This window comes from Melitaea cinxia, chromosome 11 (assembly GCF_905220565.1).
Source record: "Melitaea cinxia chromosome 11, ilMelCinx1.1, whole genome shotgun sequence".
Taxonomy (NCBI): domain Eukaryota; kingdom Metazoa; phylum Arthropoda; class Insecta; order Lepidoptera; family Nymphalidae; genus Melitaea; species Melitaea cinxia.
Genome location: NC_059404.1, coordinates 1,971,350 through 1,990,891, shown reverse-complemented (window position 1 = coordinate 1,990,891; position 19,542 = coordinate 1,971,350). Strand labels below are relative to the sequence as shown.

Sequence of the window (19,542 nt, the reverse complement as noted above, 5' to 3'; positions counted from 1 at the left end):
TAACTAATTATTGACATGTACAAAGTTTGTACAAACTAAAGTTCAATATTCATTTTTTATTTTACCTAAAGCAACATTAAATTGAAACGTCACACGTAACGAAAGTGTCAAAGTGTCATTCAGTTTTGTAAGGCCGCAAGCGAAATGTCCGATTCTGCCGGCGATAATTCAAAACCTCGAGTAGTCGTTTTAGGAGGTAGATAACTCTGTAAAACACTTAATGTATTATAAAAACTTTTTTACACAATTGAAGTAATACTTATCATGTATACCATGTAGTGTTTTTAAATTCCGTAACGGTTTCTTAGTCTTAGTCATCGGGTGACCTAAGTGTTTTTTTATTGTCTGATCGTGCTGTATGCTTCAGGGTGCGGTTTCATCGGTCGGAACCTGGTCGAATACTTAATAAGTAATGACCTGGTGAGCCATTTACGTGTGGTGGACAAGACTCCGCCGCAACTTGCCTTCCTTAATCCTGCACACACCAAGGTTTTTGAAGACCCCCGCGTTGAATACAAAAGTGCAAATCTCATCAATCCAAGTAAGTTAATGTATACATATTATTTTACACAGCTTTTTAAGTTAAAATATATTAATTTTAAGTTAAAAAAAAAACTGAGGAGCTATCGTATGTAACGTAAAAACTTACCTATTAAAAAAGTGTGTTGAACGTAATTGCAATTTTTAAAACTTGTTCTTAAAAGACTAAAAATCTATAAATGAAAATAATACTTGTTTGTTTCCTTTCGTTCTTTTTCATTCAATATAAAATTAAAAAATTATAAAGACAGACTTAAATATTTCCCCACAACCCTCTAACTTCATTAAAATTATGCTTATTTAATTATTACTCTTACAATCTATAGAAAAATTTTCATAAAATAATATACATTGGACATAGTACAAGTAAATGGATTATAATTAAATTTCCTTTCAACAGTCAAGCTATAACTGTGTGTTCTTGACATCAACATATGATAGCTTATCAAAGTATGAATCATTTCCATGTAGTGCCACTGTTTTCAATTCAACATATTGAACTGTGTAATTTACTAAACTTTCAATACTAGCTCATTATTTATTATGTTTTGTTTTTAAATTACTGGGATTGTCTGGAAGAACTGGCTAATCGGCCTAAGGGCCTTTCGCCAGTTGCGGATAACGCTATTTGACGGATGACGATACAAATAGACTTTAACAGCGGGAGGTAGAATAAGACAGTGGGACCTGCTACTTCTAAATTAATAATCTATGATTTAATAATAATATATGCGAATATAAATATCCCGGAAATATAGTAGTATTTGATGGTAAAAAAGAATAATTCATCAAAAACTTTTTACTGTCGGATACTATCATCCGTCAAATAGCACTATCTACAACTGGTGAAACAGGCCCTAAGGCTTCCCATTGTAATGCTTACTATGTGAATAATATTAGGCGTTGTTTCTGATACAATAAGGTATAAGTAAATTTTATAGACACACAATTAATTATAATAAATCATTTTATTTTTATAACTTAATCTCATCAAACCTCTCTGTTAATTGGACATTACAACTCCTTTTCTATTGGTTAAAATATGTTTTATGAGTAAGATCTTTATACCATAGCTTATATACAAAAAATTAAGAATCATAATAAACTAATTTGTGTTATTTTGAGTTTAATTTAAATAATTTTATATACTGAGTTAACTATTGGGAGGTGATAAATTATATCATTAGATTATGATGAGTTTTACTTGATCTTTTATCATAAATTTGTTTATACAATTTTATTCATAATCTTATATTTACTGATAACAATTCAAAAATTAAAAGCATTAATTAATAGTAACAATATTTAATGTCGAGATAAAAATTTCCAGGCGGCTTCATTTATTCTAGCCTTTTTAACAGTGATTGTAATATTTCAAAGAATTTGCCCACTAAAACCTTTAAAAAATTATACTCTGTCTGTTAGTACCTTTACCTTTTATTTTAGTTTATCGCGAACAGTGATAAACCATGTAGGCTCACTAAGTATTACAGAGCCATGTATTAAAAGATATAAACATGCCTGAATTTGGGCCAATTTTAATGTTATTTTAATGTTATCAAGCCTCCAGACAACCTCTATATGAAATAGCCTTGATAACAAAAATACACCAAAAAAATAAACAGAGCATAAATATTTGTATGTGATAATACACAAATCACTATCATCCAACACTCTTATCTCCTGTGATAAAGTAATTCTTGACTAACAGACTGGATGTCCGGAGCTTTTTTTTAGTTTCCGTCCTCCGTCTAATAAAATTATTATTATCTAATACAAACAGATATTGAATACAGTTATAATGTTAGAAGTTTGTTTTTTTTTGTATGATATTGACATTTACTTGATTATAATTAATTATTTAGAAAAAAATGTCATTTAAAATAATTTGATTAGGTAGTCTCGTCCAGAAGGGGGAAGTTTATCTGATTTTTTTTTTTTTGTTATTTTTTTCATCTGCAATCAGTCCTTGGACTATAAGCGGATAGCTGGTGCGATATTTGGCGTGATGAGAGAGCCCTCCATCGAGAGCGCTTCTCGGGTTATGAGGGTGCTAAACCCTCTCGTGCAGCTGTAGTACATCATGCCGCTTTAGGCGCCTAAGATGTTTTTGGCTTTGCAGCTGGGTTGCCAATTGATTAGGGTGTAGGGCAAACCGTTGTTGGTATATTTTTGAGGCAGTTCTAATTTCCTCCTTCACTGTGTTCATTTGCAATGTGGCATGGATTTCGCCGTTTGTGATGAACCAAGGAACATTGGAAATGGTGCGCAAGATGATATTTTGTGATCTTTGTATCATAGCAATATTTGAGTTACTGGCACTTCCCCAGAGCTGTATCCCATACGTCCACACTGAAAAATAGCGCAGAAAAGACAATAAAGTTCATTAGTATTCAAGAAGCCACAGGCAATGACCGCCCTACACAATAGCCTTTATAAAAATATTGTGAATAAATTACGAAGCCCGTGCGGGCTAATGTCACGGGCGTGAAGCTATGCGCTTATAATGATGAATTAGTACAATATAAATAATCAATGACTGATATATGAAAATTTAATGCATTTCTTTTGTGGGTAGTTTTTTTTTTTTTTTGTTCTAGCGGTCGTTAATGCGTCAAGAGAATTTATTATCTTTGCGAGTAATTATTCCTCCACGATACGTAGGTACATAATTACGTTTTTGTGTCTTCTTTCACGTACCTTACGCCGAGTTACACGAAAAGAAATTAAAATTTAAGTAGTGATTAAACTAATTTAATTGAATTGTATGAAATTCTTGTGATTAAATTAGTTTAATCTCTACTTAAATTTTAATTTTGTTTCGTGCAACTCGGCGTTAGACTTGTAGTCTGCTTCTTATATATATATAAATACTAGCTGTTACCCGCGACGTCATCTGCGCAGGATTAGTAGGTACATCCAAAAGCTTATTATCTTCTCAATATCTATCTTTATACCAAAATTCATCGAAATTGGATCTGCGATATTAAAACCAATTTGGTACTTTCAAATGTGCATTAGAAATATCAATTTTTATTGTTTTTATCTTTCACTGTTTTAGCGATAATGGCTTTTCATAAAAGATGGGTATATGTATATTGTCGCAGACTTTTTTGTAGGACTAATTAAAATGAACCTTTCTCTTAAACATTGTTTACGTGTTAACTCTACAGTATTTGCAGCGTACACCATTATAGCTCGAATGTCAGATTTTTTCCGACTTACTTGAAAATTATCGTTATATTTTGGACAATTCACACACTATCGTTAAAAATTATAGCCTATATGTTATTCTAATGTGTAACCTATAATATTGTAAACTTTCATTAAAATCGATTCGATAGTTTTTGTGTGAAAGAGGAATAAACATCCATACATACAGACTTTCACATTTATAATATTAGTAGGATTACGCCTATCATGTTTGCGGCCTAATTTTTTAAGGATGTAAAAACTAAAAGTTAAAGCCTTTTTTATATAACTAGGTTAGCAAACAAGCGTACGGCTCACCTGGTGGTAAACGATTACAAAAGCTTCGCAAACGCGTTGCCGACCCTACCGGATCCGGTAATCTGGCGCATCTAGCGTTTGTATGCTCTTACCGGGTCCGGTGCTAAATGCCAGATCCCGTGACGGAAATTTAAAAAAAAAATCTACTATTGAAAGATAGAGCATGGCTCTTAAATATACGAGTCCTTTTAAGCTAAGATTATTAATTGATTTTTCAGCGATTTAATTTAGCCATCGATATGTTACGGTGAAGGTATCAAAATTTATTTACAGTTGATACAACACTCAAGTGCCGTGTTGCTGATTTATTGTGCGAAAATTAAAGAATGTCACATTGTAGTTATTTGCAAAATAGCAAGAAATATTCAATGTAGGGATATTATGGAGCCTCGCAACCGTAAGTGAAATCGGATATCCGAAATATATACCTATCCGCAACCTTAACATAAACAGACATAAATGTTTCAGATTATTTTGCAGGTATCTATCGCAGAGGGAATATAACCAATACATGTTGTGCTGAGTCTTTATATTATTACCCGGTCAAATAACATAAATGGGCGTCCTTTATTGTCATAAAGTTAGACAATTTTGCAACTAAATCATTGCGGGATACATCGCTGTTTTACATAGAGTACTCAGAATTTGTAACAGTAACTACGAGTAATACAATAAATGTTAATTATTAACTCATTATAGTAAGTAAAGTAAATAGTTGATCAGTTCCTTTAAAATCGAATATCTGTAACAGAAACAAAAATATAATCCGAAATAATTTGACATCTATAACTGTATTATCTGTATATTAATACGTGAACCAAAAACTTCATACTCCTTTTTACGAAAATTGCGCGGACAGAGGAGTATGAAATTTCGTATACTTATAGTTTATATAGAGAAGGAAAGCAGAATGCTATTTTTTTTTTTAATTATGCATATAAATATGTATCAATAAAAAACATTACACACACTACTATGTTTTTTAAATTCAAATTGAATTTTTTTTAAAAAGGTTCTTTATTTTCAGTATTTTTTTGTTTTCTTTAATTTAATTTTTTAAGTATGGTCGAATTTCGACCTCTGGGCGATCACTTGTATCCATAAATATTCATATAGATATCCGCTTCACATCCGTAATATTTCTGATACAAACCTCGGTACTAATATATTTACTATCCTAAAGAGAAAAGACGTACGACTAGAAGTACTAGAACTAAAAAGATCTTACATATATTTAACCAAATAATAACTCGATAGATAGTGGAAAATTCGTGAAAGAAAAAGTAGAGATGATGATCAATACAATAACTAAAAATTTAACAATACTAAAAGAATTAAAACTACAAATCCAGGTTTTGGTCCGTCTCCCCTTGTGACCTACACCCCTTATCTAGCGTTTCTAGATAAAACCATTAAAGCAACTAAATGTATACTTAATATAATAATAATAATAATTCTTTATTTCAGGTAACAGTTTGACCCATAAAACAATTTGACTTAAACAATTCTTATAATACAGATACAACTAAAAAATGAATAAATGTCATGAAAAATGACTTAAAGACTAGGATTTAACGTTTGGTACGCAATAGATGAATGCACTTCCAATCTAGTTAAGGATGTTAATTTTTCAACTTTTTAGCTGTAAAATAAAAATGTCTTGAAGAAAACTAGTATGTGACGTAGAAACTTCAGACTCGTCAGTTATTTTACGGTTAATCCACATGGGAAGATAACTGATGCTATAGGCAGCATTGTAATAAGGACTTGATCTTTCGTTAACTTAATTAGGGCTCGAAATCTCTTCTATAATATCAAGGACTTGATAAGACGTGACCGTTACAATAGAAAAAATTTGGTACACTTACATATATACTTTCTTGGGCACCTCAGCTGAGTGAGATGAGCCGTAAACTATTTGCAGCTATCGGATCACTACGACGACTGCAATATTTCCTCCCTTTGCCTACCTAAATTACATTAGCACAGTCACTCCTTCTACCAATTCTTGACTATGCTGACACTTGCTATCCTGATCTTAAAGAGGAGCAATTAAATAAGCTTGAGCGCCTTCAAAATCTTTGCATACGGTTCATATTTGGTCTTCGCAAATATGACCACGTTTCCGAATTTCGCAGTTGTCTCAAGTGGCTTCCGATTCGCTTTCGCAGGAATACTCACATACTCTCGCTACTATATTGTATACTTTTTCATTCTGATACACCTCTGTACCTTAAGGAGCGTTTCAAGTATCTTTGTAATACACACGAACGCACCCTTAGATCTGAGTCTACTTTGATGCTCGAAACCCCAGCTCACACTACTTCTTTTTACTCCAATTCTTTTTCAGTTAAAGCTGTTCAACTTTGGAACGCTCTACCTCTTCCTATAAAACAAGCCCAATCCCTGTCTTGCTTTAAAAAATACCTCAAGGCGCACTATTTGTCACTTAGTACGTCATAATTGTTTTTATCTCTGCATAACATATTGTAGGAGTATCGCTTCACTTGTATTTTGTATTCTATGCTATTATTCATATTATATGTATTTCGTTTATATGTAGGTATAGTATTTTTATGCGTATGTATATATATGTGTATGTATGTCTGTGTATATATATATATATATATGTTTGTATGTATGTATCTATGTATGTATCTATGTATGTATGTATGTATGTATGTATGTATTGTGCTGTATATATATGTGTATTTATACTCGATAGTTTGATATTGTTCTGGGTGACACTAATTGTCACTTCTCTGTATACACTTCCCCTACCGCTTTTTCACTACGCTGTGTCCTATATGCCCAAAGGTTGTCTGGAAGAGATCGCTACTCTAGCGATAAGACCGCCTTTGTACACTGTTTTTTTTTTATTTTATTTTTATTTGTGATATGTTATTGTGTTGATTGTTGTTGTGTACAATAAAGAGTATCTATCTATCTATCTATATGATGGGGATATGTTGAAAATTATAGTATAATGAGTTTAAAGATTAATCAATATAATGTAACTGTATAAAAAACGAAAAAATGTAAGCTGAAATTTTGTAGGGATCCTCTCAAATTAGATAATGCATATGACACCAGCTATATCCATCATCTTTGAGTAATTTATCAGTCAAGTACTCAATTTTTTAAGTAAAGCCAATATTGTTACAATAATTCTTCAAGACCTTTCTGATACATGGTTGCCTGTAGTTGCCTATAACGCCGATGGTTCCGATTCCCATTTCAGGTCGGATTTTTGTACAAATACTTGTTTATAGTTTGGGTATATGTGCTTGTGAGTCTCCCGCGCAATAAAGCAGCGTAACGAAGAAAGCTCCAACCGTTTTTCTATATGGAGAAAGAGGCTGTCCAGCTGTTAGACACTGCATAGTGAATCATCTGAATGATCTTTTTTTTAGAGCCAGGGTGGCAAATAAGCGTGCGGCCCACTTGGCACCACCAAAAGTATTGCAAGCGCGTTACCGACCCTACCCCCAATCCCTCCACTAGCTCTAGCTACCTTACACCACAAGAACGCAACACTACTTAAGAGCAGTAAGCTGTGATCTTATGTAAGCTTGAGTTACTTCCCGAGATGCGCTACTCAAGATTTTAAGAAAAATATTACCCTACCTGCCCTACCTCAATGACCATCATCAATCATAGTCATCGTTTGATGATGAATGTATTTTTTATTTCCAGCATCATGTGCAAAAGCGCTAGAACCGAACGGTTCCCAGTGGGATCTAGTCGCGAACTGCGCGGGCGAGACGCGCGTTGGTCAGATGGAAGCTGTCTACACGGAGGGTATTTACACACTAAGTATGAACGTCGCGAAGCAGTGCGCCAGCCTGAAGGTGCCCAGACTGGTTGAAATATCCAGCGGGCACATGTACAGCAGCGATAAGGTAAAGCTTATGACCTTGCGCTAACAATTCTATAATTACTAAAAATACACAGTTTTAATGATAGAACTTAATGTAGACAAAATGGACGACATCTCGATTTTGTTATTAAAAACACCCTGATCTATTGTAATGATGTAGGGGAAAAGACCAGTCGGTTTTCTATTTATATGATTATTTCCCAAAAAAAGAGTGTAGTAGAAATTCAAACTGCACAAAACTTATCTTTTAGGTATATTTAGAATTTAAGATATATTTATAATAGAACATTGTACAAAACGAATGATAAATTGTCAGAAACTTGGTAATAGAAATGATGGCCGGAGCTACTCAATTCGACATTGAACAAAGTTATGGATTTAGTTTAGTTGACAAGGTAATGTAATTACTTACATAATGTCAACAGTAGTGTTGAACTGAGCAAAAATACCAACAGAATCATACTTATTGCACGTTTCTTGTTGGATATGAAAGAACACAGGAGCCTTAAAACATTGATGGTAAATAGAAAGGATGCTTAAGTTATAGACATGACCGGAGCTACCTGTCAACTGTCAACCGATCCCCAACAATAAGACACGTTTCTTATTTTAAATTAATTTTATTAATTAGCAATAAAATCGCCCTTTATACGTTAGCGACCCGCCCCGATAAATGTGTTTTATTTACATCACATTAGAAACCTCTAAAACTATAATTGTTCTTCTACTATATTATGCATGTATTATACATATAAACCTTCCTCTGAAATCACTCTATTTACTAAGAAAAACCGCATCAAAATCCGTTACGTAGTTTTAAAGATCTAAGCATACAGACAGCGGGAAGCGACTTTGTTTTATATTATGTAGTGTTTCCTACTTTATCTTTAAGGTTGATTTTACTCAGACTACAAAGCTTTATTGATTATTTATTACATTTTTAATAAACTGAAAATGTATACGCTCCAATAGCTCTTGAACAAAGAGCCCATGCGACAGAACCACTCAACTTGTTAGCCGAATTAATACGTAGCTTCAGTTAATTTGGGGTGAACTTGATAGGGTTTCTCGTATTAACGAACATGCAGTTATCAGTATTCCCTTATAACATATTTAATTAAATACATTATATAATAATTAGTATTTTAACATGTGACTACGAACGGTACAATTGAAATAACGTATATACAACGTGTTATTAAACTGACGTCCTTCCATTTAACTGTGGTGTCAGGATCGATATAGCCTAAACATACAACTTATTTATCCTAACCTTTAATAGAAATAATAAAATTAAGAAGAGAAGAAACAAAAAGACGGAGTTTAAATGTATGTACATTATCAGCTATTGCTCTCACAAAGATCCTTATTGGAACGAAGTTCCTTACGACAAGCTTGACATTTGGCTGGGCGACCGAACTAAAAAAAATGTGATACTAAAACCGTAAGAAAAATATATAACGGAAGTGACGTAATATCAGTCATACTGTATAATATGACGTTTGTAAAACTAAAATATTACTAGTAAACTTTTTTTTAAATTATGTAATTTTAAACTGTCGACAAAAATAAAGACATGTTTTTTAAATCACTTAATAGTTTGAATTATTATTATTATTATTTTATTTGATTTATTTCATTTTACGGTATTTGTTATTTTCTAAAATACTAAATTTCCTAAATACTTTTATGTACAATTAAAAACCAATCAACAAAATTAAAAAAAAATCAAGAACTAGAAAATATATATAAAATTCAACATTTTTTTTTCAAATGGTGTTGCTTCTATACTATCCGAAGAAACTTCGTTCCTAACTGGTGTCCCATGACATCACATAATTTCATATAAGTGAATTGTGTAAATTCTTATGAGAATAAATACACCTTAACCTTTGACCTTGTACTTGTACTGTGTGGCTACGGTACTAAAGAATTTAGCCACCCCCTCTCTTCCCGTGGGTGTCGTAAGAGGCGACTAAGGGATAACACAGTTCCACTACCACATTGGAACTTAAAAAGCCGACCGGTGGCGGGATAACCATCCAAATGCTAGCTTTGAAATACACAGGTCGAAGACGGGCAGCAGCGTCTTCGGTGCGACAAAGCCAGCACTGCGGTCACCAACCCGTCTGCCCAGCGTGGTGACTATGGGCAAAACACATGAGTTCACGCTATTTTTGGCGTAAACTTATGGAGGCCTATGTCCAGCAGTGGACTGTGATAGGCTGTAATGATGATGATGATGATGAACCTTTGACCTTAATGGTTTATTGATATTTCGTTTAAATATCCCCATGTACTGATGTGGACCGAGTATAATATTAGTATGTATCAAATACTATCGAATCGGAACGTTTTGTAAAGTTAATACATGTATGTAGCTATAATTATATATGTAATACTTTTTATAACGAAAATTAAAGGTAATACGAAAACTTAAGTTTTTACGCACTTGTTGCCTAACTTAGGAACAGACCTCAACCTTTTGAAGTATCTCAACCTTACAGAAGATCACAGCCAATTAGTACTGCTTTCAAGTAGTGTGGCGTTCCTTTGGCGAGTAAGGTAGCTAGACCTCGCCGAGGGTAGGGTCGACAAAGCGCTTGCTATGTTTGTGGTGTTGTAGGCGTCCATATGTTACTGTAATTACTTACCATCATTAGCGCCGTAAGCTTGGCTCCCACCCTTTAGGTATAAAAATTAAAAGACATACGTCCCAAACGTCGACTTTAAATAAATTTAGAAATATAAACACATGGCCCGTCTGTTCCTATGGTAAGATCATATTTAACAGCCGACTGCAATAGCCATTTTTTTTTTATTAATATATATAAAAGTAATACATGTATAAATAAATACAAGTATTACACCCAGACTCAGGCGAAAAACGAACCCACAACTCCCAGAGCAGAATGCGGGGCCACTACAAACTATGCCAGCGAGCTAGTCAAGTAGGATTTGATTTTAAAATTTTAGACTCATTATTTATTATCTTAGGAATTGGTTGCTGTTGTCAATAATATTACCTAAGGAATAACGTTTATGTAACATATTTTATGATCTACATTTTCCTTCCTGCAAAGCTGTTAATTATAATGTAATTCTAAGTAAAATATGACACAATATCTAGATACGAAATGAGTCTGAAAGGGCATTGACTTAGCTTTTTCAAAAAAAAAAAATAATAATCTAAATCTTTATATGTTTGTAAATATATTTCCAAACTAGCGACCCGCCCCGACTTCGCACGGGTGCAATGCTGATACTTAATATACTACAGAATGTCTTTATTTATAGTGTGAAGCTAGCTTATGACATGGTTATTAACATAATAACAACAACATTCAGATATGCGTCGTTAGATTACACGTTGTTACAGAATGCGTTGAAGAAATAAAGGTTCACTGCTCGTTCCCCGTAGGTGATAGCGTGATAATATGTAGTCCTTATGTCGACCCGACTTCTTAATAATATTCGTGCCAAATTGGAAGTAAATCCATGCAGTACTTTTTGAGTTTATCCCAGACATACAGACAGACAAACAGACAAAAATTCTAAAAACTATATTTTTGGCTTCGGTATCGATTGTAGATCACACCCCAGGTATTCTTTTAAAAAAAATATTCAATGTACAGTTTTGACTTTCCTACCATTTTATTATATGTATAGATGTCAATGCCCATGTGAATGTCTTTTTTTTCGATTCCTAATATTAGTTACAATCAAGTTAAAATAAATGTTTATTTTCTTAAACTTGTAGCGGATGATAGATGCCACTTGGTGGTAATGCAGATTTTTGTTTTAAATATTCGTTAATAGGTAATAGGTAATATTTTTTACCGAAATAGAAATGATCTTCTTTTTTTTTTTTGATAAATTGAAATTGAAACGACATATTATGATGTGGTAAAAAAAAAAATGGGTAGTGAAATTGTGTGAAAAAGCTGACGCTGAAAGTGAAATTTTACATTGCTTTGGATAGCAAGCGTCAATTGGTGTTTTATTTTTTATTACTTTAATTTCATTCATTTAATAGAACATGACCATTTTTAAATATCGTGGTGATTTTAATAATAATAAGAATTAATAAACGCTTTACACTCAACGGATCCCTCAGTAGGATTTTCTCCTGTGTTGAGGTTCCGGAAACACATACAATACACAAACACAACGCCCAGACCACTAACGTCTATATGGTCGATACATAGGTCTGTTGTGAGCGGGAATCGAACCCGCGACCGCCAGCGCAACAGCCAGTGCTATTACCGCTTTGCTTGACGACGCGTTAGCGCAGTTTACCGCTGCGCCAACGCGTCGTCAAATCTTCTTAAGGTCAGAAGTATACTCCAGGCGCGTGTCAGGGCTGAAACACACGTAATTTTTTTTTCTATCACGAAACTTATTTTCTAATAATATTTTAGCCACAAAAAGAAGATTGTCCGATGGAACCGTGGACAGTGGAGGGTCGCATGAAGAGTCTCGTTGAGAAGGAGCTAGCGAACATGAAGGGGGAACTGAACTACACTATCATCAGACCAGCGATCGTCTATGGCGTGGGAGATAGGAGGAGTTTAAGTGAGTATCTTAGTTTATTCAATTTTTTTTATACAACTTGGTCAGTAAACAAGCGTACGGCTCACCTGATGGTAAGTGATTACCGTAGCTTATAGACGCCTGCAACACCAGAAGCATCAAAATCGTTTTGCTGACTCTACCCCCAAGAGCTCTGATCACCTCGTTCACCACAAGAACACAACAATGCTCGAAAGCAGTATTATTTAGCTGTAATTAGTTTGACTGCTCCAGGTTTTGAGCAGGATATTTCCTGATGTGCCCCATCTCAGTTAAGTTATGCCTCATAGGAATTATTTTGACGACACAATATAGAAGTGGTCACAGCATCTTGATGTTGCACTACCAGTTGCCATTCAAACTTTTTTCCTAGTCTGTATGCTTGGGCTTCATCACTCACCATCATCATCACTTCAGCCTATCGCAGTCCACTGCTGGACATAGATCTCCACAATTTCACGCCAAAAACGGCGTGAACTCATGTATTTTGCCCATAGTCACCACGCTGGGCAGGTGGGTTGGTGTGCTTGGGCTTATGTTGAGTTTATTCTAGACCCGTAATAGAATGTGTATAGGGAATAAAAGACTTCCATACTACTAAGTACCATTGAAAGTAAGTTCCCACTATTGGGCAAAGGTTTAAGGGCTGAAGGAGGGACCTTCGCTGCAGATTGGCGAATAATTTCCCTATGAATTATGATCACCGATTAGGTGTTAATAGTAACAACCAGGTCATCAGTTTTACGTACTTGCTAATATACAATGGAGGGGTTCTCAAAAGCATACAACCATTCCTGAAATAAATATCTGCACAGTTACCGTTAAGTTACCAGTAGTTGTGTCCCATATATGAGTCAAAAGCAAAACATCTGTAATTATGTTTATACAATTAAATAGTAATTGTGGCGAGTTATATCATTTATTTATAAAAAAAAAATTATTTTCATATTCCCATCAGCACCACGTCTGCTCTACGGAGGTATATACAAACATCTCGGGGAGACCATGAAGTTGCTATGGACAGCCGATCTAAAGATGAACACGGTGCATGTAAGCGACGTTTGTCGCGCGATATGGTTCCTTGGGAACAAGCCGGAGGCAAATTGGAAGGTTTATAACGTTGTTGATGAAGCTAACAGTACCCAGGGTAGCTTGGCCGAGCTCGTGGCTGACATATTTAAGATCAACCATGATTATTACGGAACCGCTATATCAACTCTAGCTAAGGTATATATTTTTATATTCTTAATATAAGTTTCTAAATCACGGTCTTAATACACTTTTTATTTTACGGGACTTACCGCGGTTTTTATTTTATAATTTCCGATATTTCGGACTCACTGCAGGCTCCAAGCCTCGGGTGAGTTTGAATATAAAAATCTCGAAAAGTCCCGTAGAATAAAGTGTTCTGTGGTGTTGTAATTTTGGGTATTTGAATATAAGTATTGGGCAGCTTCAGAGCTGTCGATTCCAGTATTATTTCAAAATGTAAGGACATAGTAAAATTAAATTTAGGATCAGTAAATCTCGATAATATGACAATCGAGCAAAGATAATTTGTACCCAATAATAAAATAATTAATTGTCATATATTTTGTTTCTATTATCAATATTTTCTCTTTTTATCAGTTATTTTCTATACGGGTTGTCTGTAACAGATCACTATTAGTAATAATGCCACCTTTCTTTAAGTTAGATTATTGTTGTTTTCCTTATATGATTTCAAATGTCCAATAGAATTTTAAGTCACAATCACGATTTAGCCTGTAACATTCTACTTCTGGACATGGGCCTCTTTCTTCATGTACGAAAAGGATTGGTGCTTAATCCTTCACGGTGAACATATTCCCTACTATGAGTAACGATCGCTATCAGGTGTCTATGATAGCAACCGGAACCGAAAGCTTGACGTGCTCTCCGAGGCACGGTGAGGAAGTCTACAAACACAAAAATAGACATGCAAACAGATACGTAGTCCCGAAATATTCACCCCAAGCGGGAATCGACCCCGACCGACCATACATCCGCAGTTGGATGTTACAGGCTGAATCGTAACATGCCAATATCCACAGAACGACATCGCCTCAGTGGCCGAAGAGGCTAACGACAAACACTTGACCGCGTGGGCGGACATCTGTCGCAAGTACGCGCTGTCGCACACGCCCCTCGAGCCCAGCGCTGGGGCCGAGCTACTGCTCAACAAACAACTGTGCCTCGACGGAACCCGTTTGTGGGCTTTACAGCCTCCCACCGTATCAAAACCCACGAGGGATGGGCTGCTGGAGGTGAGTGTGTGGGGGGGCAGATGGGTGTAAAAGTGCTGTGGGGTGAGCGAGATAGGTAAAGGGAAAAAGATGAGTATCGGAGCCCAACGTCGGGGCCGAGCTTTTGTTAAACAAGTAGGTGCCTCGACGGTACGCGACTGAAGGCGATGTTGCCTTCCATTGCTATAGAGCTCATGAAGGACCTGTTGATCGAGGTAATTAGAGGGTGGGAGATACGGATGTAGGTGCGCTGTGGTGTGAGAGATAAGTAGAAGGGGAAAGAGATAGATATAGGAGTGATGTAGTGGTGAGATGGTAGGAGTGGGATACAGCACGCGCCCACGCGCGACCTAATGCTGACGGTAAATGACTGAGTGAAGCGGAAAAGAGGGATATGAAGCCATAGTGGGGTGGTTGGAGAGTAGAGAGGAATGGATTGGTGAGTTAGATGGTGGATGGATGGTGTAAAAATGGTGTTGGGTAAGCGGAACGGGTCGAATAGAGAGTGAGATAAGTGTTTTGGTATTTGCTCTGTTAATTAAACAGGACAAATTGAGGAGGAATTTTGATGGGTATCAAAGCGCTATGGTCTGAGCAGGACTGATGAAGGAAAAAGTGAGATGGATGTAAATGGACTGTAGAACGACTGATATGGAAGAAGGATTGTGCAAGATGCAAGGGCATAGGAACCCTGGAGGGCAAGCGGGATTGATAAAGCGCTGCAAGGCAGACAGATAAATCTTATATGTTTAAATGATAAAACTCGTTGCTAACTACTACATTGCTTAAGGACCTTTAAAGGGTTGGTTATTATCAAAATGCTAAACATTTACAGGCCGTTAGTCACACGTTTAATCAACGAAACGTCAAAGTACAACAAATAGTTGTATGAACTGGACTTACAATAAATTTTTGTTTTTATTTACAGGTCCTCCAAGACTACGCTTCTATGAATCTCTTTCCTCAGGAACTCCTGCTATGACCGCCTCGATACCGATAACTCGCTTTAAAGGTTTTTTTCTTATGAAATTTTACGAAATGCTCCATTGTATGCGACAATTTGAAACTCACGCGACGCCGAGAGCAAAGCTTGTTACGATTATTTACGACTAGACATTAAATTTAAACGAAATTATTTTAAGCATTTACAGTAGGGTATGATGACGATCCTCGCTGCCTTATCGAAATAACTTTAACGAGTGAAGTACTTAATACTTATATAGATAAATGAATGTTAACCAAGTTGTCGATTTTTATATTTAAAACACTAAATTATTTGACAATAGGGCAGAGAAGTCCCAACAATCCAGGGTTTGAAATTGTATTAATAAGGAATTCTGTACTGTGATAAACAAAATTTAAACGGGCAGATATTGTCCACTGTTGGTCTGAATATTTTGTATATAAATCGAAAATTAACGTCAGAATTAACGCTAGAGTTAATGAATAAAGACTGGCGATACCAAAAAACGTCATTATGCTTTATTCAAAGAATTTAACAAAATCCTTTAAATGAAACACTAAACTGAATTCCATCCATATAAAAAATTTCAAAATAAAATCATGAAAATACATAGAATTTTCCTTTCACATAAATTATTGTTATAAAACGAAATTATGTATTCTTTTTTTTTATTATTATGCTGTGTAGTACTTAATATTTTGTAAGGATAATAAATAGAAACTTTTTATTACATAATACGTCTGTAATAAACTATTTAAAAAAAGTATTTTCATACTGGCAACACCTGGTATTTTGAGAAATAAACTTTTTAAATATAATACAAATTTTAAAACTAGTTTAATCGTCTGTCAATTTTCAAACATTGTATGTTCAAATATAGATCCAGCCAGAAGTAAATTATATAAAAGTGCTTCGTTACGGATGCAGCATTATTTTATTTAGATTAGAAAATAAAAATGTCATTCCATTTACTTTAAAAATATTTTTTGAATTGTATAAAATCTTTAAAAAAAAACTTCGTATTAATTTTATATTTACCACCGAAATTTTAAATATTTATTATTTGACGATATAACTAAGATATATTTAGGAAATTAAAAAATATTACTTCGTAAAATGTTATGGAATATTTCAGCGTCTAAATTTTACAATAATATATTTGTCTATTTACCAATTTAAAAATAAATTATGTCTATACATCGGCTGGATCTAATGTAACTTGAAGCGTTTGTATTAAAGTGAAGTATACTATAAGTATATGTGTACAGTCAGCAAATACTAAATACGAACATTTGTATTAAAGTCTGTTCAACGAGAAGAGATACCAAATGTAAACAAAGCCCATCATTTTTTCGTAGCGACGACGGAACAAACAAAATATATATCTCTGTATCAAAATATATATGTCTGTATATCTCTGTCTCTCTTGTTTGTTTGCTATTTGCTGCACGTCTCTCTGCAAGGTCGAGCGATATTTTAACTGGCCTTGAAAACAATCGGATCGCAGACGGCCCTTTGATTTTATATTATTTATTTTTATTTCATTCCGTGTCCAGGAATTCCGTGTGCAGGCCTAGCATGCGTACAACGATATATCTCATGACGAGAGAGAGAGATAATGTCTACATCGAGTATTTTCTCGATTACCCTAACATGCGCACTACGAGAGACAAAATTCTCTTCCGAAGACTTCGCCTAGTCGAGTAGAGAAACTTGTGTTGCCCTTACAAAAAAATATATCATTTTTTTATAATGCAACACTGGTTACGTTGCGTTTAATTATATTTAATTTTTTATTGAGTACTTTGATTGAGTATTAATTGTCAGCATTAGACGTGTGTTATAACAGGTGAAACATGTTACCTGTTATATCTGTTACTGTTATAGAAAAATAACAGATGTCAATACCTGTTACAAAATAACAACCTGTTATTTAAGTTTATGCGGATAACGAATTTTGTTCTTGTAAATTGTAAACTAAATAATTCCCTTCATCAACCGACTTCCAAAAAAGGAGAAGGTTCTCAATTCGAGTGTATTTTTTTTTAATGTATTACCTCAGAACTTTTCACTGGGTAGACCGATTCCGATGTTTCACTCACTTTTTTATTGAAAGACATTTTTATGCCTAAATAGGTAAACATTGTACACCTAAACCTAAGTCCTAACAAATAATAAGAAAACAAACTAACTATACATTATTTTTAATCGAAATCTAAACTATATATACAATGAATATAAACACGAACTAAATATTACTAACTAACAATACTAACTAACTATTAAACTAATTTAAAAAACAAGAAATACAAGAATCTTAAAATTTCGCCTATCACTTCCAAAATTCAAAACACTTTGTAATTCGTTCGATTATGAAATTTTAATAAAGAAGGAATTTCAAAAATTAAACATTATCACCCATAATCACAACTGAATATCATTCATATTTCTTATGTCGTAAAGTTAAATTTACAAGGTTATTGACCAATCGTGCCGAACCGGGATGAGCCAACGTTTGGATTTACAGTATAATTTCAAACGAGTGACACATGTTTTATTTAACAATGTTCTCGGCCTTTTGGCTAAGATAAAAAGTGTATATCTAATTTAAAAAATCTAATATGTAAAATAAAACGGCGTAAGTAAATGAATTTAATTATATATGTAAAAGAATATGCTCGTGTTGTGCTTTATATCTTGTCGCACATTAGATAATTGTAATTCTATCACGCATTGTTTTAGAATAAGAAGCAACAGGGCGCAAATACGTTTTTTGTGCCATTATATGGCACACTTCACTCGACTTTTCGCGCTTCCCGCTCTTCGTATACCGAAATTATATTATTATAATAGGGAAACGCCATGGTATACAAAAAATAGGCACCTGGTTTTATTTATTTTTTATTTATCGTCTTTCTCGTCGATAATATTGAAAACGAGAAGTTTCTCTTCTTAAAACGTCAAAATTCGACAAAATTACGATGTCATGTTAGCTTCCGTAGAGATAAATACCACAGATCACTAAAATTTAATGATATCTCTGCTATTGACGTAACGAGAAGAGTATCACGTGCACGCATGTTAGCTACTGTAGACATAGAGAGATAATACGAGAAAATGGGTAGACAAAATTTTGTCGTGGCGCGCATGCTAGGCCTGCTGAAGCGCTCGGGGTGATTTTTATATTTCGATAATTATTATTTAAGAAGTATCAAATCTTATATACATAATTATATTTAGTTAATTATCAAAATTCAGTTATTATCAAAATATAAATTTATTTTACATTTTAAAAAATTGTGTAAGTAAAAAAAAAGGTTACAAAACCCTGCATAGTTAAATGACCTCGCATTTGGTTTGTTACATTTGGTATCTCGGCTCTTTGAACGCATTATAGTTTCATTATAATAAGAATAATAAATTTACATAATTATTGTATTAAAATATGTCGGACAGCGTTAGATTATCGTCAGATATACAATAATATAATCTTCATATAAAAATTTTCAATAAATTTTTCACAATAGTTTAACTAGCCCGTTGGTGCAGTTTGCTGTGACTATGCTTTCTACCCTGAAGTTTCTTATCCCGCCTCGAGTCTGTGTAATATATATATAAATTATTTTGAGCAGGATATTTCCTGCTTGTTATCATATTCAAAATCTAGAGCAGCCCACCTGGAAAAGTACCTCGACCTTACTGAAGATCACAGCTATATAATACTGCTTTCAAGCAGTGTTGTGTTCCCGTGACAAGTAAGGTGACCAGAGATTCTAGATAATCTGAGTAGGGTCGGCAACGCGTTCACGATG

At 34.2% G+C, this 19,542-nt stretch overlaps 1 protein-coding gene across 1 annotated transcript; it reads left to right on the top strand.

Moving 5' to 3' along the window:
* The first annotated feature begins 120 nt into the window (after positions 1-120).
* LOC123657776 lies at positions 121-16,338 on the top strand. The gene is made up of 7 exons (XM_045593289.1): positions 121-196; positions 368-541; positions 7,747-7,952; positions 12,352-12,505; positions 13,461-13,729; positions 14,575-14,787; positions 15,695-16,338. The coding sequence occupies exons 1-7, from the start codon at positions 145-147 to the stop codon at positions 15,746-15,748; spliced, it is 1,122 nt and encodes a 373-aa protein (XP_045449245.1). The 5' UTR covers positions 121-144; the 3' UTR covers positions 15,749-16,338.
* Positions 16,339-19,542: the final 3,204 nt, after the last annotated feature.

Excerpts from the sequence above, each read along its gene's own strand:
- LOC123657776 (XM_045593289.1), top strand. The coding sequence starts at position 145 with ATGTCCGATTCTGCCGGCGATAATTCAAAACCTCGAGTAGTCGTTTTA. Across the intron at positions 197-367 it reads TCGAGTAGTCGTTTTAGGAG|GGTGCGGTTTCATCGGTCGG; the intron begins GTAGATAACTCT and ends TGTATGCTTCAG. Across the intron at positions 13,730-14,574 it reads CTATATCAACTCTAGCTAAG|AACGACATCGCCTCAGTGGC; the intron begins GTATATATTTTT and ends CAATATCCACAG.